This window comes from Oncorhynchus masou, chromosome 18, assembly GCF_036934945.1.
Source record: "Oncorhynchus masou masou isolate Uvic2021 chromosome 18, UVic_Omas_1.1, whole genome shotgun sequence".
Classification (NCBI taxonomy): Eukaryota; Metazoa; Chordata; class Actinopteri; order Salmoniformes; family Salmonidae; genus Oncorhynchus; species Oncorhynchus masou.
This window is the reverse complement of record NC_088229.1, coordinates 15,858,072-15,885,317: the sequence shown is the minus strand read 5'-3', so window position 1 is coordinate 15,885,317 and position 27,246 is coordinate 15,858,072. Positions and strand designations below refer to the sequence as shown.

Genomic DNA, 27,246 nt, shown 5'->3' with positions numbered 1-27,246 from the left:
CATGTTCTTTCAAATCAAATATGTTTTTATTTGTCACATGTGCCGAATACAACAGTTGTAGACCTTACCGTGAAATGCTTACTTACAAGCACTTAACCAACAATGCAGTTCTACTGTTAATACATGTAGCTCAATAAACACCAACAGTTTACATACATATTATACATGAAATTGTATAATCATGTAAATTCTAAACATTGGTGAGAAAATAGAGTGATTTTGAATCAGCCGTAGGGACCTTTACAATGTGTAGGCTATAGCCCTGATGCACAGAAGACTCTCCTTTAACAAAAAGCAAGCAACCACACAGTAAAACATAGCGTTTGAAATAAGGAAGTGATTTCAAAGCCGTCAGAGGAAATTGAAAAACGTTGCAACGAGAGCTCTGGTGTCCTGCGATCTAAACTATTGAGTGTAACTTTCTCTTGGAGTATATTTTTTTGCATTTTAACGGAATGAACAGTTGTGGAATGAAAAAGAGAGGAGTTCAAATGGGCTGAAGCAAACTGGATTATTTTCCCAGTTTATTTCAATCTACATACGTCAAGATGAATAGCAGCAATAAATTGTCTCAGTCAAGTGTCATAAGAGCAGAGGTAAAACGGCATGAATCCGTTCAGAACACAATCAACAAACTGTTTAAGCAGTTTGAGAGGGTTGGTGATCAGCAGCTCCGCTCTGGCCTTAAGGTTTACCTCCACAGTATTCAAGGTAAGCTCTTCTCTCATTACAACATGGGCAAGCTGTGTTTCACTTCAATTTTCAAATGCTGTGACCTATACCATGGTGTTACTGAACTGAACTTGTCATATAGCATTCACATGTGATTTATGCAGTTTTATGTTATAAACGAGTTTCCAGCTATGCTCTCTCTTGTTTTCGATGAGCCAATGTGAGGTCTTTCTTATCCCATCTACTATAGTACAGTTACTTAGTGGTCCAGTCTGTTTGTCCCTTGTGAGTGTATTAGAAAAAACAACTGACTTCAGATCCTGATAAGATCAACCTCTTGTAGCTTCCTGTGTTTGACTGAGGTGGGGACTCTTTCTTCCACACATCCTCTCTATCAGTTAAGTGACAACAATTGTAACTAACCTGTCTCTGTGGTCATTGCCATGGCAGCAGGTTTGTTCAAGCCAGAACTCTGGGCTTCGAGCCTACTTCCTGTCTGTCTGCCACTCTTCTTATTCTTCTGTTGCTCTCAAAGCCACTTCCTCTCAGACCAGGACAGTTTCTCAGCATCATAGTTTGCATGTGAATTATGTCACTTTCGTCACTTCCTTCACCCACAGTTGTTAAGTTATTTTCTTGACTTCACAGAGACACAATGTATTACTCTCATCCTCATTCTCATTGTTAGTCTCTGTTTAACAAGTGAATGAGATTAAATGACATAAAGTAATTGGTTAACCATTGCTACAGTGCCTTGCGAAAGTATTCGGCCCCCTTGAACTTTGCGACCTTTTGCGACATTTCAGGCTTCAAACATAAAGATATAAAACTGTATTTTTTTGTGAAGAATCAACAACAAGTGGGACACAATCATGAAGTGGAATGACATTTATTGGATATTTCAAACTTTTTTAACAAATCAAAAACTGAAAAATTGGGCGTGCAAGGCACTGTATGTGGATCATGAATGTATGATTTAATAAAGGAGAGCTATTCACTCTCCTGTTTGACGGACGAGACAAAAGTCACTAGAATAGTTGAGAGCCACTGGTGCTTTACTACTCTGTGACTGCGTCCCAAATGGGACCCTATTTTCTTCATACTGCACATTTTATTATTATTTAACTAGGCAAGTCAGTTAAGAACACATTCTTATTTACAATGACGGCCTACCCTAGCCATACCCAGACAGCCCTGGGACAATTGTGCACCACCCTATTGGACTCCCAATCACGACCAGATGTGATACAGCCTGGAATCGATCCAAGAACTGTAGTGACACCTCTTGCACTGAGATGCATTGCTTTAGACTGCTGCACCACTCTGGAGCCTTTTTCCCTTCTAGTATTTCTATTTCGTTCTATGGCCCTCCCACAACCACTCCCCCACCCACCCCAACCGAAGGTGTCACCCCCTCAAAATGCTGCAAATATTTACACAAATAAGATTTTTAAAAATAAAGTGTGAAGGGCTATGGTCGAAAGTAGTGCAAATGTACAGGAAATAGGGTTCCATTTGGGACACAAAATGTGTTGACACGTTTTGAGTAGATTTGTCTGATCTGCCAGACCTCTGCATGGCCTTAGAGATATATGCCTAATGTACATTCAAACATTTATTTTACATACAGTGCCTGTCAGTATCCATCTGACTCGCTCTCTGTCTCTGTCTCTCTCTCTCTCTCTCTCCCTCTCTCTCTCTCTCTCTCTATCTCTCTTTCATTCTCTGTCTCTGTCTCTGTCTCTGTCTCTGTCTCTGTCTCTCTCTCTCTCTCTCTCTCTCTCTCTCTCTTTCTCTTTCTCTGTGTGTGTGCACGTGCACGTGCGCGTGTGTGAGAGACAGCGAGAGAGAAAAAGAGAGAGAGGGAGCGCACACATCTCTGATATTTCTTGCCTTGGACAACTGGATTCTTCCATCTCAAATCTGGGGGTGTCTATATCAGATTAATTCGATTAATCAAGAAACAGAACAGAAATAGACCTAAACCTCTTGTACGTGAGTAATCCAACACAAAAAATAGGATTTTATATGGACACATGGCAGTTGTTCCTGTTTTAGATGTTCTGCAGGATGTTTACACATAAATTGACCTGCTTTCCAAAAATAACATGTTGCATTAGTCACATTAATTCACTTCCTCTGTGTGTGAGACTGTAGTCATGTTGTTTCAGGTTGCGTTTCCCCCCTGTAACTGAAACGCTGTCAGAATCTTTTCTATTCCGTGTGGTCATGGCTCCCTCAGCGACAGTGAGAGGGCTAGATGGGGGGAGAGTAGGAGACGGAGACAGTGAGAGGGCTAGATGGGGGGAGAGTAGGAGACGGAGACAGTGAGAGGGCTAGATGGGGGGAGAGTAGGGGTGAGAAAGGTGGGTAGTCGGATGCTGTGTATCAGGATGTCAGCAGGGAGAGACTGAGCTGTCTAGTGTATGTGAAGATTCTAAACATATACAACCCTCACAAAACTGTTCGTAGACAACAGGTTTTTACAAAGGAAACCCATAAAATGTGTGTAGAAAAAAATATTAAATGTGTCATAGAGATGTACTACGGCATTAATGAGTCTATTATAGCACATTTTATTTAAAAGCATTATTTTTTTGTAATAAATTTAGCTTGAAATGATCTTTTTGATGTGGATTATGTTATCACCTTCTCACACTGCTAATGAACACATCCTGTATGTGGTATAGATGCTACAGATCAGCACATTCACACAGGGATCGTCACTCACACACACACAAGCAGACACACACACACACACACACACACAGATCCTTTGGTGAAAGAGTATGAGAGGAGAAAGGACAATTGTTCACCCACTGGAGCTGGGAAGATCCTAGCACCTTAGTAGCCAGGTCAGCCAGGTCAGCATCTTGAGTAAAGCCTGAGGGGGAAGCTGATGATAACCATAACACTGAGTGGCTGTGATGACGGATCTTCAGACAGCTGTGGTATTAGAAGAACAGACAAGGTAGAGGAGAATGTGAAGTCAGTCTCTATTTTTCTTCCTCTCCACTCGCCCTTGTTCTGTTCCACTGTCACTCTTCATTACCCTCTCCACGCCTCCTTCCTCTTTCATTATTCTCTCATCCCTCTCTCTCTCTCTCTCTCTCTCTCTCTCTGATCTTTCTTCCTTTGGTGTGTCTTTCCTTCCTCTTGCACCAGCTTGTTTCTATGCTTTAACACCAGCCCTTTTTACTTTCGTTTTTAGAATCTTTGTTTTTTGTAATCTTTATTTTTTAGAATCTTTATGTTTTTTGTAATCTTGATTTTTGAATCTTTATTTTAAAAAATCAAAGTTCACATTTTACAATCATAATATTTCATATAAATGCAATTCAGTTTTCACATCAATACTGTAATGTCTGCTTCCAACTCACATTCGCAAACACGTAGATCCCCTGAAAGCAACTCACTTTTCAGCCCTTTTTCCAGCTCACACTCTCAAACATATAGATCCCCTGAACGGAGCTCACTCTCCAGATCCCAACCACGAGAATTCTGATCACCTGTTCACACACCTGTATGTCAAATCAAATCAAATCAAATGTATTTATATAGCCCTTCGTACATCAGCTGATATCTCAAAGTGCTGTACAGAAACCCAGCCTAAAACCCCAAACAGCAAGCAATGCAGGTGTAAAAGCACGGTGGCTAGGAAAAACTCCCAAGAAAGGCCAAAACCTAGGAAGAAACCTAGAGAGGAACCAGGCTATGTGGGTGGCCAGTCCTCTTCTGGCTGTGCCGGGTGGAGATTATAACAGAACATGGCCAAGATGTTCAAATGTTCCTAAATGACTAGCATGGTCCAATAATAATAAGGCAGAACAGTTGAAACTGGAGCAGCAGCACAGCCAGGTGGACTGGCGACAGCAAGGAGTCATTATGTCAGGAAGTCCTGAGGCATGGTCAGAGGGCTCAGGTCCTCCAAGAGAGAGAAAGAAAGAGAGAAAGAGAGAATTAGAGAGAGCACACTTAAATTCACACAGGACACCGAATAGGACAGGAGAAGTACTCCAGATATAACAAATTGACCCTAGCCCCCCGACACATAAACTACTGCAGCATAAATACTGGAGGCTGAGACAGGAGGGGTCAGGAGACACTGTGTCACTTATGTCATTTACACACACAATTTAGTTCAGTTCTTTGCACCCTGTCATTGTGAGGTATTGTTTGTTTATGTACACATTCTATTCAGAGCTCTGGTCATTTCCATATTAGTCCTCCTGTGTATCATAGTTTTTGGCCATCCTCACTAACGGTGCCTTTTTGACTATTCCCTGCCTGTACTTTGCCTATCAGATTTCCTGTCATCAACATCTTGCCTGATCTCCTGGACTATGGTACTAACCTTTTCCCTGCCTGTACTGTTGCCTTTTTGGATGCCCTGTGTATGACCTTCTGCCTGCCCCTGGACCCAGCTACCTGCGTCCTCCTGTGGTCCTTTACAAATAAACACCTGCTGCGCCCTGCAATTGAAACCAGCTCTCTGTCTCCCATTGTATTCATTACAAATACATGGGTCCATTATGACATAATATGGTTTACAGATTTAATAGTCCTTTCCTCTGCACCTCATCAGCTCCCTCTTTACAACAAGGAGAGAGTGTGAGAGCAAGAGCGAGAGAGAGGGTGATGAGGGGGGAGGAGCAATGAAGAGCTGGGACAGTGCACAGTCTGTATGCTGAGAGGCAGAGAGGTAAAAAAAAAGAGTGAGGGGGGAATAAGAGAAACGGTGTTTTCCTTCTCTGTTTGGTTTGGCACTCACACAAGAAGGGGATCTAGAGGAGGGCTTGAGAAGATTCTCTCTCCGTAAACATACTCTCAGGTACCAGCTGTGCGACTGGGTTTTGTACTCATGTCGTACCTGTTGTCTGTATAGCAGAAAGATTCAGAGCCAGAGCTGTTCAGTGTTCATTGCAGAGGCTTGGCTCAGCCTCACAGACCGGTGGCTCTATTGACATGCACAATGCCTGACACGATTGAAGGACACAGGAACTGACGGAAAGAGGCGTGATGGTGGCCGGGCGCTGTGACTCGGGCATGCATCTCCAGATCTCTGCCTGCGATTGGATCGTAGTGGCTTTTTCATCCTGATCCACATCAAACCTAATCACTGTCTAAGGACAACCAGAAAACAACAGTCACCTCAAAAGTCATAACATGCAGCACAACTACACCACAGAGCTGGACACTGGTGGTGGTAGCAGTCGACCCCAACCACACCCCGACCAGGAGCAATATCCCTGTACGCACGCCTGGTCAGGGTCCGGAATCCCTGCTGAATACAAACAGCCTGTTGGCCAGCCCGGTGACCAGCCGTCGGGAGCCAAGGGATGTCAAGGAGGCCAAGTGAAGTCCCACATTAGTGTTGGTGCTGTTCCATCCCTGACAGTGTTGGTGCTGTTCTGTCCCTGACAGTGACAGTGTTGGTGCTGTTCCATCCCTGAAAGTGACAGTGTTGGTGCTGTTCCATCCTTGACAGTAACAGTGTTGGTGCTGTTCCATCCCTGACAGTGACAGAGTTGGTGCTGTTCCATCCCTGACAGTAACAGTGTTGGTGCTGTTCCATCCCTGACAGTGACAGTGTTGGTGCTGTACCATGCCTGACAGTAACAGTGTTGGTGCTGTTCCATCCCTGACAGTGACAGTGTTGGTGCTGTTCCATCCCTGACAGTGACAGTGTTGGTGCTGTACCATCCCTGACAGTGACAGTGTTGGTGCTGTACCATGCCTGACAGTAACAGTGTTGATGCTGTTCCATATCCCTGACAGTAACAGTGTTGGTGCTGTTCCATCCCTGACAGTAACAGTGTTGGTGCTGTTCCATCCCTGACAGTGTTGGTGCTGTTCTGTCCCTGACAGTGACAGTGTTGGTGCTGTTCCATCCCTGAAAGTGACAGTGTTGGTGCTGTTCCATCCTTGACAGTAACAGTGTTGGTGCTGCTCCATCCCTGACAGTAACAGTGTTGGTGCTGTTCTGTCCCTGACAGTAACAGTGTTGGTGCTGTTCCATCCCTGACAGTAACAGTGTTGGTGCTGTTCCATCCCTGACAGTAACAGTGTTGGTGCTGTTGCATCCCTGACAGTAACAGTGTTAGTGCTGTTCCATCCCTGACAGTGACAGTGTTGGTGCTGTTCTATCCGTGACAGTGACAGTGTTAGTGCTGTTCCATCCCTGACAGTAACAGTGTTGGTGCTGTTCCATCCCTGACAGTAACAGTGTTGGTGCTGTTCCATCCCTGACAGTGACAGTGTTGGTGCTGTTCCATCCCTGACAGTGACAGTGTTGGTGCTGTTCCATCCCTGACAGTGACAGTGTTGGTGCTGTACCATCCCTGACAGTGACAGTGTTGGTGCTGTACCATGCCTGACAGTAACCGTGTTGGTGCTGTTCCATATCCCTGACAGTAACAGTGTTGGTGCTGTTCCATCCCTGACAGTAACAGTGTTGGTGCTGTTCCATCCCTGACAGTGACAGTGTTGGTGCTGTTCCATCCCTGACAGTAACAGTGTTGGTGCTGTTCCATCACTGACAGTAACAGTGTTGGTGCTGTTACATCCCTGACAGTGACAGGGTTGGTGCTGTACCATCCCTGACAGTGACAGTGTTGGTGCTGTTTCATCCCTGACAGTGACAGTGTTGGTGCTGTTCCATCCCTGACAGTAACAGTGTTGGTGTTGTTCCGTCCCTGACAGTAACAGTGTTGGTGCTGGTCCATCCCTGGCAGTAACAGTGTTGGTGCTGTTCCATCCCTGACAGTGACAGTGTTGGTGCTGTTCTATCCCTGACAGTAACAGTGTTGGTGCTGTTCTGTCCCTGACAGTAAATGTGTTGGTGCTGTTCCATCCCTGACAGTGACAGTGTTGGTGCTGGTCCATCCCTGACAGTAACAGTGTTGGTGCTGTTCTGTCCCTGACAGTAAATGTGTTGGTGCTGTTCCATCCCTGACAGTGACAGTGTTTGTGCTGGTCCATCCCTGACAGTAACAGTGTTGGTGCTGTTCCATCCCTGCCAGTAACAGTGTTGGTGCTGTTCTGTCCCTGACAGTAACAGTGTTGGTGCTGTTCCTTCCCTGACCATGACACTGTTGGTGCTGTTCCATCCCTGACAGTAACAGTGTTGGTGATGTTCCATCTCTGACCGTGACAGTGTTGGTGCTGTTCCATCCCTGACAGTAACAGTGTTGGTGCTGTTCCATCTCTGACCGTGACAGTGTTGGTGCTGTTTTGTCCCTGACAGTAACAGTGTTGATGCTGTTCCATCCCTGACAGTAACAGTGTTTGTGCTGTTCTGTCCCTGACCGTGACAGTGTTGGTGCTGTTCCATCGCTGACTGTGACAGTGTTGGTGCTGTTCCATCCCTGACAAATCAAATCAAATTGTATTTGTCACATACACATGGTTAGCAGATGTTAATGCGAGTGTAGCCAAATGCTTGTGCTTCTAGTTCCGACAATGCAGTAATAACCAACAAGCAATCTAACCTAACAATTTCACAACAACTACCTTATACACACAAGTATAAAGGGATGAAGAACATGTACATAAAGATATATGAATGAGTGATGGTACAGAACGGCATAGGCATGATGCAATAGATGGTATCGAGTACAGTATATACATATGAGATGAGTAATGTAGGGTATGTAAACATTATTTAAGTGGCATTGTTTAAAGTGGCTCGTGATACATGTATTACATAAAGATGGCAAGATGCAGTAGGTGGTGTAGAGTACAGTGTATACATATGAGATGAGTAATGTAGGGTATGTAAACATTATTTAAGTGGCATTGTTTAAAGTGGCTCGTGATACATTTTTTACATCAATTTCCATTATTAAAGTGGCTGGAGTTGAGTCAGTATGTTGGCAGTAGCCACTCAATGTTAGTGGTGGCTGTTTAACTTCTTGCGTCGAGCAATCCCGTATCCGGGAGGGTAATCATAGCCTCAAGCTCATTAGCATAACGCAACGTTAACTATTCATGAAAATCACAAATGAAATGAAATAAATATTTTCACTCACAAGCTTAGCCTTTTGTTAACAACACTGTCATCTCAGATTTTCAAAATATGCTTTTCAACCATAGCTACACAAGCATTTGTGTAAGAGTATTGATAGCTAGCATAGCATTAAGCCTAGCATTCAGCAGGCAACATTTTCACAAAAAAAAGAAAAGCATTCAAATAAAATAATTTACCTTTGAAGAACTTCGGATGTTTTCAATGAGGAGACTCTCAGTTAGATAGCAAATGTTCAGTTTTTCCAAAAAGATTATTTCCGTTTTGTTCATCACGTTTGGCTAAGAAAAACCCCCGAAAATTCAGTCATTACAACGGCAAACTTTTTTCCAAATTAACTCCATAATATCGACAGAAACATGGCAAACGGTGTTTAGAATCAATCCTCAAGGTGTTTTTCACATATCTATTCGGTGATAAATCATTCGTAGCAGTTGACTTCCTCTTCTGAAGCAAATGGTAAAATGCATGCAGCTGGAGATTACGCAATAATTTTGACGGAGGACACCAAGCGGGCACCTGGTAAATGTAGTCTGTTATGGTCAATCTTCCAATGATATGCCTACAAATATGTCACAATGCTGCAGTCACCTTGGGGAAACGACAAAAAGTGTAGGCATTCACAGCCATATAAGGAGACATTGGAACACAGCGCCCTCAAAATCTGGGCCATTTCCTGTTTGAAATTTCATCTTGGTTTCGCCTGTAGCATCAGTTCTGTGGCACTCACAGATAATATCTTGCAGTTTTGGAAACGTCGGAGTGTTTTCTTTCCAAAGCTGTTAATTATATGCATAGTCTAGCATATTTTCGTGACAAAATATCTTGTTTAAAGCGGGAACGTTTTTTTATCCCAAAATTAAAAGAGCGCCCCCTATATCGAAGAAGTTAACAGTCTGATGGCCTTGAGATAGAAGCTGTTTGTCAGTCTCTCGGTCCCTGCTTTGATGCACCTGTACTGACCTCGCCTTCTGGATGATAGCGGGGTGAACAGGCAGTGGCTCAGTTGGTTGTTGTCCTTGATGACCTTTATGGCCTCCCTGTGACATTGGGTGGTGTAGGTGTCCTGGACGGCAGGTAGTTTGCCCCCGGTGATGCGTTGTGCAGACCTCACTACCCTCTGGAGAGCCTTACGGTTGTGGGCGGAGCAGTTACCGTACCAGGCAGTGATACAGCCCGCCAGGATGCTCTCGATTGTGCATCTGTAAAAGTTTGTGAGTGCTTTTGGTGACAAGATGAATTTTTTCAGCCTCCTGAGGTTGAAGAGGCGCTGCTGCGCCTTCTTCACCACGCTGTCTGTGTGGGTAAACCAATTCAGTTTGTCCGTGATGTGTATGCCGAGGAACTTAAAACTTACTGCCCTCTCCACTACTGTTCCGTCGATGTGTATAGGGGGGTGATCCCTCTGCTGTTTCCTGAAGACCATGATCATCTCCTTTGTTTTGTTGACCGTGAGTGTGAGGTTCTTTTCCTAACACCAGACTCCGAGGGCCCTAAACTCCTCCCTGTAGGCCGTCTCGTCGTTTTTGGTAATCAAGCCTACCACTGCAGTGTCGTCTGCAAACTTGATGATTGAGTTGGAGGCGTGCATGGCCATGCAGTCGTGGGTGAACAGGGAGTACAGGAGAGGGCTCAGAACGCACCCTTGTGTGGGCCCCAGTGTTGAGGATCAGCGGGGTGGAGATGTTGTTACCTAACCTCACCACCTGGGGGCGGCCATTCAGGAAGCCCAGTACCCAGTTGCACAGGGCGGGGTCGAGACCCAGTGTTGGTGTTGTTCCATCCCTGACAGTAACAGTGTTGGTGCTGTTCCATCCCTGACAGTAACAGTGTTGGTGTGTGTGTTCCACTGGGATTGCGCAGAGCATTCTACTGCCTAGCAACACACAAAGCGAAGGGAGTTGTTGCCCCCCCCCCTGCAGCTGTCTTTGAATGGCAGCTACATCATGTGAAGGATGTTCTCAGAGAACGACACAAAATATGTATGGCAGGCCTCTTGGGGGTACAGTGGATGAACAGTGCATTGGACAAACTAGCCTAGTCCAGTAGACTCATTTATGTTGTCGTGAAAGGTTATTTTGATCAAGAGTGCCTGACTGCCACACAACCAATTCACATAGCAGTCATTTATGCTCGTCCTTTCCAAGGCCATTCTGGTTGTTGTTCCCCTTGAATTATCAAAATGATGATTCCCTCTGTCCCTTTCTCCCAAGCAGCGGCTTGTGCAAATAGTCAAGAGTGGACCCTGAGTCGATCCATCCCTGAGCTCCGTGTGGTAAGACAAAGCATCCTCATTAAAATTAAAGATGAATTGAAAGAAAAGTTAGATGGAGGTTCATCTCTTTTCACACTCTATTCAGGGAAGCTACCATGAGTGAAGATGTGTGTGTGTGTGTGTGTGTACAGTAGGCTGTGTGTGTGTTATCTAACTTCTTTAATCTGTGCAGGGGGTGCTGGGAAGTCTTCGGAGTGGCAGGTCAGCGCTGATAAACAGATACATAACAGGCAGTTATCTTCCACTAGAGAGGATTGAAGGTTTGCATGAAAACACTTTTCTTGTGCTACCATTTTATCTTTCATAGTGGCTCTCTGACACACAATAACTAACCTCTGCTCTGCTGTTCCATTGTCAGGGGGGAGGTATAAGAAGGAGGTATTGGTCGATGGACAGAGTCATCTATTGCTAATCAGAGAGGAGGCAGTTACTCCTGATGCACAGGTGTGTGTAAATGTACTAGTGTATTTGCTGGAGTGTGTGTACAGTGCATTCAGAAAGTATTCAGAGCCTTTGAGCTATTCCACATTATGTTACATTACAGCCATATTCTAAAATGGATTAAATTGTTTTTTCTCCCTACTAATTTACACACAATACCGCATAATGGACAAAGCAAAAACAGATTTTTATTCATTTTTTCAATTGTATAAAAAAAACAGAAATATCACATTTACATAAGTATTTAGACCCTTTACTCAGTACTTTGTTGAAGCACATTTGGCAGCGATTACAGCCTCGAGCCGTCTTGGGTTTGACACTACAAGCTTGGCACACCTGTATTTGGGGAGTTTCTCCCATTTCTCTCTGCTGATCCGCTCAAGCTCTGTCAGGTTGGATGGGGAGCGTCACTGCACAGCTATTTTCAGGTCTCTTCAGAGATGTTCGATCGGGTTCAAGTCCTGGCTCTGGCTGGGCCACTCAAGGACATTCAGAGACTTGTCCCGAAGCCACTCCTGCATTGTCTTGGCTATGTTGTCCTGCTGTGTTGTCCTGTTTTCCAATTCTGAGCACTCTGGAACTCTGGAACAGGTGCTCTGGAGCAAGTTTTCATCAAGGATCTCTCTGTACTTTGCTCCATTCATCTTTCCCTTGATCCTGACTAGTCTCCCAGTCCCCTCCACTGAAAAACATCCCCACAGCATGATGCTGCCACCACCATGCTTCACTGTAGGGATGGTGTCAGGTTTCCTCCAGATGTGATGCTTGGCATTCTGGCCAAAGAGTTCAATCTTGGTTTCATCAGACCAGAGAATCTTGCTTCTCATGGTCTGAGAGTCCTTTAGGTGCCTTTTGGCAAACTCCAAGCAGGCTGTTGTGCCTTTTACTGAGGAGTGGCTTCCGTCTGGCCACTCTACCATAATGGCCTGCTTTCCTGGTTAAATAAAGGTTAAATAAAAATAAAACAACTTGATTGGAGTCCACCTGTGGTAAGTTCAATTTATTGAACATGATTTGGAAAGGCACACACCTGTCTTTAAAAGGTCACACGCCATGAGGTAGAAGGAATTGTCCATAGAGCTCCAAGACAGGATTGTATCCAGGCACAGATCTGGGGAAAGGTACAAAAAATTCTGCAGCATTTTAGGTCCCCAAGAACACAGTGGCCTCCATAATTCTTAAATGGAAGAAGTTTAGAAACCCGGCCAAACTGAGAAACGGAGAAGGGCCTTGGTCAGAGAGGATCTGATCAACGTAAACAGGATGCCCCTGAGCTCAATTTCCAGTCTCGTAACAAAGGATCTGAATACTTATATAAATAAGGTATTTCTGTTTTTTATTTTTATACATTTGCAAAAATGTCTTAAAAGCTTGTTTTCACTTTGTCGTTATGGTGTATTATCTGTAGATTGATGAAGACATTTTTTTATTTAATACATTTTAGAATAAGGCTGTAAGGGAAGTGGTCTGAATCTTTTCCGAATGCAATGTTTACCTTGTTGCATTGTTGTTGATGCACAATGATGAGTTGAGAAATAATTACAGAGTTACAATCTAACCAACTCATCTTAATCCTTATCCTGACCCATCTGGCACTTGTCTCCCTCTCGCCTCTCGCCTCTCGCCTCTCGCCTCTCGCCTCCCGCTTCTCTTCCCTCTCCTACCAAATCTCTGTCTGTAGTTCAGCAACTGGGTAGATGCAGTGGTCCTTGTGTTCAGTCTGGAGAATGAGGCCAGCTTCCAGGATGTGTACCAGCTGTACAGCCAGCTCAACACACACCGCAGCCGTGCTGACATCCCACTTTTTGTGGTTGGGACACAAGGTACAGAACATGGAGGAACGAAAATGGATAGATATGTTCAGGGAAATGTAAGAGGGCAGATGGATAGCATCTACAGAAACATTAGTCTTATTTCATATAATTAGATGGAAGAAAGTGAGCATATACTGTACAAGCTACTGTAGCCTATATGACTTCATCTCAGTGTCTGAAGCCCCACGCTCTCCGCTGTCCTCTTTCTATAGACAAAATCAGCAGTACCAACCCACGTGTGATTGAGGACATGCGTGCCCGGCAGCTATGTGTTGATGTGAGGCACTGTGTGTTCTATGAGACCTGTGCCACCTATGGGCTCAACGTAGACCGGGTTTTTCAGGAGGGTAAGTCAACTGAAGTTGAGCATTGGTGTCAGAGCTGGGGACCCAAAGGTGCAGACACATTACCATTGTTTTAACACAATAAATCATTAGGGTCGCACTATACACAAATGCTTCACAAATCATTTAAAAGCAATGTCATTCTACATAAAGGATTATATCATTGTTTGACCAGAGATGCACAGCTGTACTTACTTACCTGACACCTACAATTCACATCCTGAAGTAATGAGCGATTAGTGCCATCTCACTAGTGCAGTATTTCTCTCTCCTCTCAGCTGCCCAGAAAATAGTCACACAGAAGAAACAGTCTGCGTTCCTGGCCTCCTGCAAGTCTCTTCCTAACTCCCCCAGTCACTCTGGGGGCTCCACATTGGGGTCAGCATCCTTCCCTGGACAGGTAACATGCCTCACACTGTTCACATCTGTCTTTTTCCAAGCTTATCTCTTCTGTGTTGTTGACAGAAAATGAATACTGTAGTGCAGTGGGACCTACAGGTGGATACCAGCTACAGTACTGAAGCTCCTCCTATAGGCCTAAACCTTGAGCTGTGGCTAGATACATTGTTGTCACACACAATAAAATCGGGGAGGGGATTGTGGATCTGTCTCCTACATTAGTACGATATCTCAGACAGCACTAGCCTAATTTTGACAAAACTTGGGTGAATGATGCATCTTGCTATAGAGAGCTGCCATTTATACAATTATACTGATTGGCTAGATGGTTGTGCTATCACAACAGATTTAAAATGCAAACTTTGAAAGGTCACACCCCTCACCCAATTTGACCTAGTCATGACATTTGGTACATAGGTCACTCTCCTCACAAGGACCAAATTTGTCTCAGGGACCCACAAGTTCCACAATGATGGATTTTCCACCTTTTCGAATTTTGTGAAAAACACATAAAAGGCTACTCTTTCGGCACCAAATGACCGATCTGCACAAATCTTGTTACGTGGCAGCTATGGACAAAGATGTCTCAACGCAATATTTTCCAGACTAGCACCTAAAACATCATGGCCAATATTGACAAATAAACATTCACGAAGGCGTATTCTATGCATATAAATGCAAATCAGTCAAGGATATTCGTATTGTAACAAAAGTTGGTTCACATGTGGCAAACACTGTGAAGATTCAACATATGCGAGAACATTCATGTTGACCACACGATGGCGCTATAACAGGCACATGTTTATATCTCTTGATCTGTTTGACTCAGAGGAAATTTGGAACACATGCTCAGGAATATGAGTCTAGCTGACCCACGTGATATCACAGGCACCACTGGTCCAATTTAGATTAAACTTGGGTGAATTATGTATCTTTCCATAGAGATCCGACATTTACAAAATTATACTGATTGGCCCAAGGCGGGAGTTTTTTGTTCATCTGGGGGCTTAAAAGAGGACCTTGATGGATTCAAAGAATGGTTCAAAAAGTTTGGGAACCACAGATGTAGGATTTAGTCTAGTAGATACCAAATGTATTCAGGAGGAAGAGCATGTTGTCTTGTCCGTTTGTCTAGTTTTCTCTGTTTCATCTAATTTGTCCCCATCCTCTCTCTGTATTCCTTGTGCCACTCTCCGTCTGCCCTCTTGTCCATCCCCCTGTCTGTCCCCCTGTCTGTCGCCCTGTCTGTCGCCCTGTCTGTCACCCTGTCCTCCCCTCCCTCTCCTTCTCAGGCCAGTAACGGAGGACTGAATAGTGGCTACCCCTCCTCCCTACCCTCCACCCCTGTGATCAGCCACAGAGAGCTGCGGGGCGGGGCAGGGGCAGTGGCAGCGGTAGAGGGGGGTGGCAGTATCACCTCCTCAGGGTCCATGAGAAACATCCCTCAACGGCGGACCTCTCTGTTCAAGGTCAGTTACTGTTCTCAGAATCTCTGGTGATCAAATTATTGGAATCTTTCATCAGTGGAACAATAAAAACAGAGCTAAAATGAATGTACAGTTTAACATACAGTAATAGTCACACAGTTTCGCATCTGTCCTGTACACTTGTGTCAGTCCATATTTATACCTGTCACACTCTCATCTCTAACCCTATAATGTTGATACAACTTCTCTCAGAACCGTCGAGGCAGTGGCAGTGAAAAGAATGTTGACCCTAAAGGTGACGTGGGCAGTGGCCGGGCCATCGCTATCAAACAGGTCAGTGTGACACACTGGATATTGTGTATAATGAATAGATTAGTTACAGTTCTTCAGTCATGGATGGGAACTTAATGAGATTAAACCCATTGTTTGTAACAGAGTATCCTATCAAAGCGGAGTGGGAGCTCACTGAACAAAGAGTGGAAGAAGAAATATGTCACTCTGTCCAACAACGGCTCACTGGTCTATCACCCCAGCCACAATGTAAGTCACACCACAATCAACCAGACCAACACCAGTAACATGATCTCATCTTAGTTATCAGATACATAACCAGTCAAAAGTTTGGACACACCTACTCATTCGAGGGGTTTTCTTTATTTTTACTATTTTTTACATTGTATAATAATAGTAACGACATCAAAACTATGAAATAACACACATGGAATCATGTAATAACCAGAAAAGTGTTAAACAAATCAAAATATATTTTAGATGTTAGATTCTTCAAAGTAGCCACCCTTTGCCTTGATGGCAACTCTGCACACTCTTGGCATTCTCTCAACCAGCTTCATGAGGTAGTCACCTGGAATGCATATCAATTAACTAGTGTGCCTTGTTAAAAGTTAATTTGTGGAATTTCTTTCCTTCTTAATGCATTTGAGCCAATCAGTTGTGTTGTGACATGGTAGCGGTGGTATGCAGAAGATAGCCATATTTGGTAAAATACCATGGCAAGAACAGTTCAAATAAGAAAAGAGAAATGACAGTCCATCATTACCTTAAGACACGAAGGTCAGTCAATCCGGAACATTTCAATAACTTTGAGAGTTTCTTCCAGTGCAGTCGCAAAAAAAATCAAGTGCTATGATGAAACTGTCTCTCACGAGGACCACCACTGGAAAGGAAGACCCAGAGTTACCTCTGCTGCAGAGGATAAGTTCATTCGAGTTACCAGCCTCAGATTGCAGCCCAAATAAATGCTTCACAGAGTTCAAGTAATAGCCACATCTCAACATCAGCTGTTCAGAGGAGACTGTGAATCAGGCCTTCATGGACGAATTGCTGCAAAGAAACCACCACTAAAGGACACCAATAATAATAAGAAACTTGCTTAGGCCAAGAAACACGGGCAATGGACATTAGACCGATGGAAATCTGTCCTTTAGTTTGATGAGTCCAAATTTGAGATTTTTGTGAGATGCAGAGTAGGTGAACGGATGATTTCCACATGTGTAGTTCCCACTGTGAAGCATGGAGGAGGAGGTGTGATGATGTGGGGCTGCTTTGCTGGTGACACTGTGGGTGATTTATTTAGAATTCAAGGCACACTTAACCAGCATGGCTACCACAGCATTCTAATGCGATACGCCATCCCATCTGGTTTGCACTTAGTGGGACTATCATTTGTTTTTCAACAGGACAATGACCCAACACACCTCCAGGCTGTGTAAGGGCTATTTGACCAAGAAGGAGAGTGATGGAGTGCTGCGTCAGATGACCTGGCCTCCACAATCACCTGACCTCAACCCAATTGAGATGGTTTAGGATGAGTTGGACTGCAGAGTGAAGGAAAAGCTGCCAACAAGTGCTCAGCATATGTGGGAACTCCTTCAAGGCTGTTGGAAAAGCATTCAAGGTGAAGCTGGTTGAGAGAATGCCAAGCATGTGCAAGGCTGTCATCAAGGAAATGTGACTACTGTAAGGGGTGCATACTGGCGGCAGAGAAGTCAGATGCAGGAGAGCAAAAACTGTGTTCCCAACAGAGCGGTTTAATAATAAAAACCCACCGGAAACCAGAACAATCAATAAATGGGTACAAAACCCGACGCACACCAGACATAACGTGCACAAGCACTTACAATAAACAATACCGGACAAGGACATGGGGGGAACAGAGGGTTAAATTCACAACATGTAATTGATGGAATTGAAACCAGGTGTGTGGGAAGACAAGACAAAACAAATGGAAAATGAAAGGTGGATGGCTATAAGACCGGTGACGTCAACCGCCGAACATTTCCCCAACAAGGAGATGGACCGACTTCGGAGGAAGTCATGACAGCTACTTTGAAGAACCTTAAAATCTAAAATAGATTTTGATATGTTTAACACTTTTTTGGTTACTACATGATTCCATATGTGTTATTTCTTAGATTTGATGTATTCACTATAATTCTACAATGTAGAAAATTGTTAAAAAATAAAGAAAAACCCTTGAATGGGTAGGTGTGTCCAAACTTTTGATTGGTACTGTATACAATGGAGCAAAAAAGTATTTAGTCAGCCACCAATTGTGCAAGTTCTCCCACTTAAAAAGATGAGAGAGGCCTGTAATTTTCATCATAGGTACATTTCAACTATGACAGACAAAATGAGAGAAAAAAATCCAGAAAATCACATTGTAGGATTTTTTATTAATTTATTTGCAAATTATGGTGGAAAATAAGTATTTGGTCACCTACAAACAAGCAAGATGTCTGGCTCTCACAGACCTGTAACTTCTTCTTTAAGAGGCTCCTTTGTCCTCCACTCGTTACCTGTATTAATGGCACCTGTTTGAACTTGTTATCAGTATAAAAGAAACCTGTCCACAACCTCAAACAGTCACACTGTAATCTCCACTATGGCCAAGACCAAAGAGCTGTCAAAGGACACCAGAAACAAAATTGTAGACCTGCACCAGGCTGGGAAGACTGAATCTGCAATAGGTAAGCAGCTTGGTTTGAAGAAATCAACTGTGGGAGCAATTATTAGGAAATGGAAGACATACAAGACCACTGATAATCTTCCTCGATCTGGGGCTCCACAGAAGATCTCACCCTGTGGGGTCAAAATGATGACAAGAACGGAGAGCAAAAATCCCAGAACCACACGGGGGGACCTAGTGAATGACCTGCAGAGAGCTGGGACCAAAGTAACAAAGCCTACCATCAGTAACACACTACGCCGCCAGGGACTCAAATCCTGCAGTGCCAGACGTGTCCCCCTGCTTAAACCAGTACATGTCCAGGCCCGTCTGAAGTTTGCTAGAGAGCATTTGGATGATCCAGAAGAAGATTGGGAGAATGTCATATGGTCAGGTGAAACCAAAATATAACTTTTTGGTAAAAACTAAATTTGTCATGTTTGGAGGACAAAGAATGCTGAGTTGCATCCAAAGAACACCATACCTACTGTGAAGCATGGGGGTGGAAACATCATGCTTTGGGGCTGTTTTTCTGCAAAGGGACCAGGACGACTGATCCGTGTAAAGGAAAGAATGAATGGGGCCATGTATCGTGAGATTTTGAGTGAAAACCTCATTCCATCAGCAGGGGCATTGAAGATGAAACGTGGCTGGGTCTTTCAGCATGACAATGATCCCAAACACACCGCCCGGGCAACGAAGGAGTGACTTTGTAAGAAGCATTTCAAGGTCCTGGAGTGGCCTAGCCAGTCTCCAGATCTCAACCCCATAGAAAATCTTTGGAGGGAGTTGAAAGTCTGTGTTGCCCAGCAACGGCCCCAAAACATCACTGATCTAGAGGAGATCTGCATGGAGGAATGGGCCAAAATACCAGCAACAGTGTGTGAAAACCTTGTGAAAACTTACAGAAAACTTTTGACCTGTGTCATTGCCAACAAAGGGTATATAACAAAGTATTGAGATAAACTTTTGTTATTGACCAAATACTTATTTTCCACTGTGTATATATTTTTTATGATGTTAAATAAGTTGAAATCTATTTTGATGTGAGAATTCATTGTGCTGAGAACTGTAATACACAGTAAAATTGCAATATTTAGAGAAAAAAAAAAAAAAACCATTTCATTTCTAGTCCCGTGAAATTTAGCAAATCAATCTAGTTTAACAGGTATAATCTTTGTGGTTTCAGGACTATATACAGAATTCTCACGCTAAAGAGATCGACCTACTGCGTGTCACAGTGAAGGTTCCAGGGAAACGCCCACCAAGGGCAGTCCCCCCTTATGGGCCCTCCCCTGGCCTGAATGATGTGGTCAAGGATGCTGCACCCACAGAGAGCGCCAGTGCCCCATTGTTACCACCAAGCCTTGTGCCTGTTGAAGAACAGCCTGGTGCATTGTCTTCTCCCAGAGATAGAGGAGTTAAACGTTGTCCATCAACACTGTCCAGCAAGTCACATAGTGCTGGTATGTCAGAAATGTAATAATAATACGTTTCTAATATACAGTATGTCAATGTGGGCTTTGGAGCATGATAGTACCAGAGCTGCAAGTTCCCTCAACACATAACAAACAGTGTTTTATTCATCTTTGTACCCCAATGTCAGATGCTATTGAAGGAGCAACCAGTCCCCCTTTTGGAAAAGATGGTCAATCCTCTCCAATGATGGACAAAAGGAAGAAAACAAGGAAGAAGAGTATGAACCAGAAAGGCGACACAGCTATTGGACAGGCTGAAGGTGAGCACTGGGCCTCCTGCTGTACATCTCTACCAGATTATTCTGCACTCTATATACATCTATTTTGCTGTTATTTTCCTTCATCTCCTGCTAATCTGGGCTAAGCTGTTGCCCTGCAGCCAAGCACAAAATGTGGAAATGAAAAAGCTTTGGTACCTTGAGAAACAATAACAAGACAGGTAACAACAAGGAACAGTGAGGAGCTGACTGGCTCACTGAATCTACCTGTTGTTTCATGCCTGTTTGTCTGTTTGTCTGTCTACCTAGCAAGTGTATTGGACATTTTGTATTGACCTGTGATTTGTAAGGTTTGTTGTTGGTTTTCGTTACTTTCTTTATCTCAATCACCCTTTTTCAACTTTTTGCATTATGCACAATGTCTGCCTGCTCTGTGTCCTTTTTTAAAATGATCAGCAAACATCTCATGGTGATGAAGTGAGTCTGTGTTTATGCTGGTTACATGTGCTGTTTGTGTATGTACTGTAAAGAAGTGTTAACCAAGATTTGAACTTACTAAATATGGCGGACTAATGGTATTACATTTTCAACGTGTCTTTGTAGATGAGGAGAATACTGGCTTCATCATCGTGTCCAGCACGGGGCAGACATGGCACTTTGAGGCCCAGAGTCTGGAGGACAGAGATGCCTGGGTGACAGCCATAGAGAGCCAGATACTGGCCAGCCTGCAATCCTGTGAGAGCCTCAGGAACAAGGCAAGGAACTGACTGGGCAGCAGCCTGGGATGTGTGGAAATACAGTGCCTTGCGAAAATTTCAGTCTCTCGATGTGCAAAACTGATAGAGACATACCCCAAGCGACTTACAGCTGAAATCGCAGCAAAAGGTGGCGCTACAAAGTATTAACTTAAGGGGGCTGAATAATTTTGCACGCCCAATTTTTCAGTTTTTGATTTGTTAAAAAAGTTTGAAATATCCAATAAATGTCGTTCCACTTCATGATATTGTCCATCATGTTGTTGATTCTTCACAAAAAAATACAGTTTTATATCTTTATGTTTGAAGCCTGAAATGTGGCAAAAGGTCGCAAAGCACTGTATGTACTGTTTAAAAATAGTATTCAAAGTTGATTTCTTATAATAGACTATATAAATGGAAATTGTTGAAATTGTTCTGAATGTTTTATAGTGTATAACATGTATATATGTTCCCTGTGGAACCCTACTGGGGAGTGAAGATAATGCTGATTGGCTGTGTACTGACAGGCGTTGCGGTCCAAGTTGCTGATTCCTTAGAGACGTATTCAGTCACAATGCACATCCACTTCATACTTGTGAAATGTCAACTATGTGTTCTTTCATAGGCACGGAGGAGCAGCCAGAGTGAGGCGGTGGCCATACAGGCCATTCGCAATGCCAAGGGCAACAGCTTCTGTGTGGACTGTGAAGCACCAAGTGGGTTTCTAGACTTGACCTCCTCTCTCACTCTCTTTATATATATCTCTAACTCTCTAGTTAAAAACGTATTCTATTCAATGTCCATGCATGTGCAAAGAGGTCAGTATTATACTATGTACCAGATACAGCCATTCATTTTTTTCAGTAGTAATGAAAAAGGAGTCATTAGTGCAAAATGATTGATTACGTTAGAAGCAGACTTTATTTTACTCAATCCCTTACTCTCGATCTCAATCCCTCTGCTCTGGTTTGGATGTCCTCAACAGACCCCACGTGGGCCAGCCTCAACCTGGGGGCGTTGATCTGCATTGAGTGTTCAGGGATCCACCGTAATCTTGGGACACACCTGTCCCGCGTCCGCTCTCTGGACCTGGATGACTGGCCCAGGGAGCTGACACAGGTCCTGACTGCCATCGGCAACCACTTGGCCAATAGCATCTGGGAATGCCACACCCAGGGCAGACACAAACCCACACCCAACGCCACACGGTGAGGGTCCTGGTTCAGCGTAATAGATAGGAAACATCTGGATGCTTTATTTATGGTCACTTGTTTCGTGAGAGTTCAAAAGAAAAGCCAATATTTTTGTCCAATGAAGACCATTATTTGACTAGAATAAGATTTAAATAGTTGAATCCCAGAATGTGTTGCAGATGATCAAATCAACTCAAAGTTTATTTGTCACGTGCGCCAAATACAACAGTGAAATGCTTACTTACAGGCTCTAACCAATAGTGCAAAAAAGTATTAGGCGAACAATAGGTGAGAAAATAAATAAAAACAACAGTAAAAAGACAGGCTATATACAGTAGAGAGGCTATAAAAGTAGCAAGGCTACATACAGACACCGGTTAGTCAGGCTGATTAAAGTGGTATGTACAGTGCCTTGCGAAAGTATTCGGCCCCCTTGAACTTTGCGACCTTTTGCCACATTTCAGGCTTCAAACATAAAGATATAAAACTGTATTTTTTTGTGAAGAATCAACAACAAGTGGGACAATATCATGAAGTGGAATGACATTTATTGGATATTTCAAACTTTTTTAACAAATCAAAAAATGAAAAATTGGGCGTGCAAAATTATTCAGCCCCCTTAAGTTAATACTTTGTAGCGCCACCTTTTGCTGCGATTACAGCTGTAAGTCGCTTGGGGTATGTCTCTATCAGTTTTGCACATCAAGAGACTGAAATTTTTCCCCATTCCTCCTTGCAAAACAGCTCGAGCTCAGTGAGGTTGGATGGAGAGCATTTGTGAACAGCAGTTTTCAGTTCTTTCCACAGATTCTCGATTGGATTCAGGTCTGGACTTTGACTTGGCCATTCTAACACCTGGATATGTTTATTTTTGAACCATTCCATTGTAGATTTTGCTTTATGTTTTGGAACATTGTCTTGTTGGAAGACAAATCTCCGTCCCAGTCTCAGGTCTTTTGCAGACTCCATCAGGTTTTCTTCCAGAATGGTCCTGTATTTGGCTCCATCCATCTTCCCATCAATTTTAACCATCTTCCCTGTCCTGCTGAAGAAAAGCAGGCCCAAACCATGATGCTGCTACCACCATGTTTGACAGTGGAGATGGTGTGTTCAGGGTGATGAGCTGTGTTGATTTTATACCAAACATAACATTTTGCATTGTTGCCAAAAAGTTCAATTTTGGTTTCATCTGACCAGAGCACCTTCTTCCACATGTTTGGTGTGTCTCCCAGGTGGCTTGTGGCAAACTTTAAATGACACTTTTTATGGATATCTTTAAGAAATGGCTTTCTTCTTGCCACTCTTCCATAAAGGCCAGATTTGTGCAATATGCGACTGATTGTTGTCCTATAGACAGAGTCTCCCACCTCAGCTGTAGATCTCTGCAGTTCATCCAGAGTGATCATGGGCCTCTTGGCTGCATCTCTGATCAGTCTTCTCCTTGTATGAGCTGAAAGTTTAGAGGGACGGCCAGGTCTTGGTAGATTTGCAGTGGTCTGATACTCCTTCCATTTCAATATTATCGCTTGCACAGTAATCCTTGGGATGTTTAAAGCTTAGGAAATCTTTTTGTATCCAAATCCAGCTTTAAACTTCTTCACAACAGTATCTCGGACCTGCCTGGTGTGTTCCTTGTTCTTCATGATGCTCCCTGCGCTTTTAACGGACCTCTGAGACTATCACAGTGCAGGTGCATTTATACGGAGACTTGATTACACACAGGTTGATTGTATTTATCATCATTAGTCATTTAGGTCAACATTGGATCATTCAGAGATCCTCACTGAACTTCTGGAGATTGCTGCACTGAAAGTAAAGGGTTGAATAATTTTGCACGCCCAATTTTTCAGTTTTTGATTTGTTAAAAAAGTTTGAAATATCCAATAAATGTCGTTCCACTTCATGATTGTGTCCCACTTGTTGTTGATTCTTCACAAAAAAATACAGTTTTATATCTTTATGTTTGAAGTCTGAAATGTGGCAAAAGGTCGCAAAGTTCAAGGGGGCCGAATACTTTCGCAAGGCACTGAACATGTAGATATGGTTAAAGTGACAATGCATATATGATGAATAGAGAGTAGCAGTAGCGTAAAAAAGGGGTTGGCGGGTGGTGGGTGGAGGTTAGCCAATGTGTGGGAGCACTGGTTGGTCGGGCCAATTGAGGTAGTATCTACATGAATGTATAGTTAAAGTGACTATACATATATGATAAACAGAGAGTAGCAGCATAATAAATATAATATATCCCATTTAGCAGACGCTTTTGTCCAAAGCGACTTACAAGTCGGCTGGGGCCACTACTTTTACATATGGGTGGTCCCAGCGGGATCGAAAACAAGCGCCATGCTCTACCGACTGAGCCACACAGGACCCCACACAGCAGCAGCGTAAAAGAGGGGTTGGGGGTGGCACAAGGTGCAAATAGTCCGGGTAGCCATTTGATTACCTGTTCAAATGTTCAAAAGAGTCTTATGGCTTGAGGGTAAAAACTGTTGAGAAGATTTTTTGTCCTAGACTTGGCACTCCGGTACCGCTTGCATTGCGGTAGTAAAGAGAACAGTCTATGACTGAGGTGGCTGGGGTTTTTGACAATTTTTAGGGCCTTCCTCTGACACCGACTGGTGTAGAGGTCCTGGATGGCAGGCAGCTTAGCCTCAGTGATGTACTGGGCCGTACGCACTACCCTCTGAAGTGCCTTGCGGTCGGAGGCTGAGCAATTGCCGTACTAGTCAGTGATGCAACCAGTCAGGATGCTCTCGATGTTGCCGCTGTAGAACCTTTTGAGGATCTCAGGACACATGCCAAATCTTTTCAGTTTCCTGAGGGGGAATATGCTTTGTCATGCCCTCTTCACGACTGTCTTGGTGTGTTTGGACCATTCTAGTTTGTTGGTGATGTGGACATCAAGGATCTTGAAGCTCTCAACCTGCTCCACTACAGACCCGTTGATGAGAATGGGGGCGTGCTCGGTCCTCCTTTTCCTGTAGTCCACAATAATCTCCTTACTCTTGGTTACGTTGAGGGATAGGTTGTTATTCTAGCACCGGCCAGGTCTCTGACCTCCTCCCTATAGGCTGTCTCGTTGTTGTCGGTGATCAGGCCTACGACTGTTGTGTCGTCTGCAAACTTAATGATGGTGTTGGAGTCGTGCCTGGCCACTCAGTCTAGGGTGAACAGGGAGTACAGGAGGGGACTGAGCACGCACCCCTGGGGGTCTCCTGTGTTGCGGATCAGCGTGGCAGATGTGTTGCTACCGACCCTCACCACCTGGGGTTGGCCCGTCAGGAAGTCCAGGATCCAGTTGCAGAGGGAGGTGTTTAGTCCCAGGATCCATAGCTTAGTCATGAGCTTTGAGGGTACTATGGTGTTGAACGCTGAGCTGTAGTCAATGAATAACATTCTCACATAGGTGTTCCTTTTGTCCAGGTGGGAAAAGGCAGTGTGGGGTGCAATAGAGATTGCGTCATCTGTGGATCTGTTTGGGCGGTATGCAAATGGCGTGGGTCTAAGGTTTCTGGGATAATGGTGTTGATGTGAGCCATTACCGGCCTTTCAAAGAACTTCATGGCTACGGACGTGAGTGCTACGGGTCTGTGGTAATTTAGGCAGGTTGCCTTCATGTTCTTGGACACAGGGACTATGGTGGTCTGCTTGAAACATGTTGGTATTACAGACTCAATCAGGGACATGTTGAAAATGTCAGTGAAGACACCTGCCAGTTGGTCAGCACATGCCCAGAGCACACGTCCTGGAAGATACTGTATGTTGCCACAGAGATCTCTCTTGATCCATGAGCAGTTTCCGTGGTAACTCACCTGTATGCTTGTGTCTCTCTCACAGAGAGGAGAGAGAATCATGGATCCGTGCAAAATACGAGCAGCGTTTGTTTGTGGCACCCCTGCCTGCTCCAAGCCCCACAAGCCCAGGGGACACTGCGATGTCTGTGTGTCTGCTCTCCGCAGTGACAGAGAGGGATTTGCCCAGGCTCCTACTGCTCCTGGCCCACAGCAACAAGGAGCAGATCAACACTGCCCTGGCCAACGGAGGAACACCCTCACAGCCACAGCCTCACACCTCCCTGCATGCTGCCTGTCAGCTGGGTGATGTCGTAATGACACAGCTGCTAGTCTGGGTAAGGCTCTGGTCTAGACAAATTATTTGTTGATGATGATCTTCCCCAAGCACCGGACACAAATTGTTAGCCTTTAGCCCAAGTCAAGTGTTGTCATATGAAAATGATTAATTAATTAATTCACATATTCTCAATGATCATATTTTGGGGTAATTTTATACAGAATGTAAATGGTGAATTGTTCAATCTCTCCCTCCCTGCAGTATGGAAGTGATGTGAAGGCCAGGGATCCTCAGGGCCGGACAGCCATGACCATGGCTAGAAAAACTGGGAGCAAAGAGTGTGCTGACATCCTCCTGCAACATGGCTGCCCAAACGAGGTCTCACCTAATTGACCCACACTTAGTGTCTCCCGTAGACCTAGCACTTCCAGCCTCAGCAGCCTGGCTCATACCAATTCCAGGAAGAGGTTTTCGTATCTTTAACGGCCATGGTAGCACACAAAGGCTGGTGAAAAAAGCTTCTATGGATGTGGTTTTGAAAGTGAGGAAGGTAACAAAAATATAAAGAAAGTACTCCACTTACAAAAGTAAAGCACAGAAAGAGAACATATCAAGCAACTGAAAAAGCAATATTCATTCAATTTTTAAAGGCAAATATATTGCTGAAATTGTCAATGGTTGTCTGTTTACAAATACAAATAGATGAGAAAATATGTGGGTTAAATCTGTAACAAACTATATCTGTTTAGATAATACATTTGCCTGTTTTACAATATTGAGAAGTCATACTGACATACAATGACCGATTATAATGATTTTGTATTATATACACTGTACTTTTATGTAATTCTGCCTGCTGGAACATCTACGACTTGTTTGTAGCCATGCAGGGTAACATTTACAATTCAACAAAATTGACTGCAATTGTTTTCTTTGATTTTCAGAGTACTTTATCAATAGACCATAGGATTTTATCTGACTGTATACTTTCAACCATTTTCTGTTTGTTATTTGTTACAATGTATCTATTTGGCATCTATTTTTCTCACTGTTTCTATTTGAAACGTTTATGAACGGTAAGTAAAATAAATAAAATATCTCCAAAAGTAAAGTCTGTTTTTATGGCCCTCTGGCTCCTGTGTGCCACTGTCATCCAACCGCTGGAGGGCAATACTGCCAAATA

At 43.8% G+C, this 27,246-nt stretch overlaps 1 protein-coding gene across 2 annotated transcripts; it reads left to right on the top strand.

Annotated features, from left to right (window-relative positions):
- The first annotated feature begins 360 nt into the window (after positions 1–360).
- LOC135504048 (arf-GAP with GTPase, ANK repeat and PH domain-containing protein 2-like) lies at positions 361–27,153 on the top strand. Of its 2 annotated transcripts, none has more exons than XM_064922307.1 (17): positions 361–711; positions 10,915–10,973; positions 11,146–11,233; positions 11,332–11,417; positions 13,096–13,237; positions 13,441–13,575; positions 13,851–13,972; positions 15,264–15,440; positions 15,651–15,731; positions 15,834–15,938; positions 19,553–19,829; positions 19,970–20,101; positions 20,663–20,814; positions 21,422–21,512; positions 21,782–22,004; positions 25,830–26,121; positions 26,325–27,153. In XM_064922307.1, exons 1-17 carry the CDS (start codon positions 549–551, stop codon positions 26,454–26,456), a joined length of 2,457 nt encoding a protein of 818 aa, XP_064778379.1. In that variant the 5' UTR covers positions 361–548; the 3' UTR covers positions 26,457–27,153. The 2 variants fall into 2 exon arrangements, with proteins under 2 accessions (XP_064778379.1, XP_064778378.1); XM_064922306.1 differs by having other exon boundaries at positions 10,912–10,973.
- Positions 27,154–27,246: the final 93 nt, after the last annotated feature.

What these genes read in the sequence shown, in the direction of transcription:
- LOC135504048 (XM_064922306.1), top strand. Translation starts at nt 549, where the DNA reads ATGAATAGCAGCAATAAATTGTCTCAGTCAAGTGTCATAAGAGCAGAG. An exon ending in CCATCCCTGAGCTCCGTGTG is followed by an intron (nt 10,974 to 11,145) that starts GTAAGACAAAGC and finishes TAATCTGTGCAG; the next exon opens with GGGGTGCTGGGAAGTCTTCG. An exon ending in TGACACAGCTGCTAGTCTGG is followed by an intron (nt 26,122 to 26,324) that starts GTAAGGCTCTGG and finishes CCCTCCCTGCAG; the next exon opens with TATGGAAGTGATGTGAAGGC.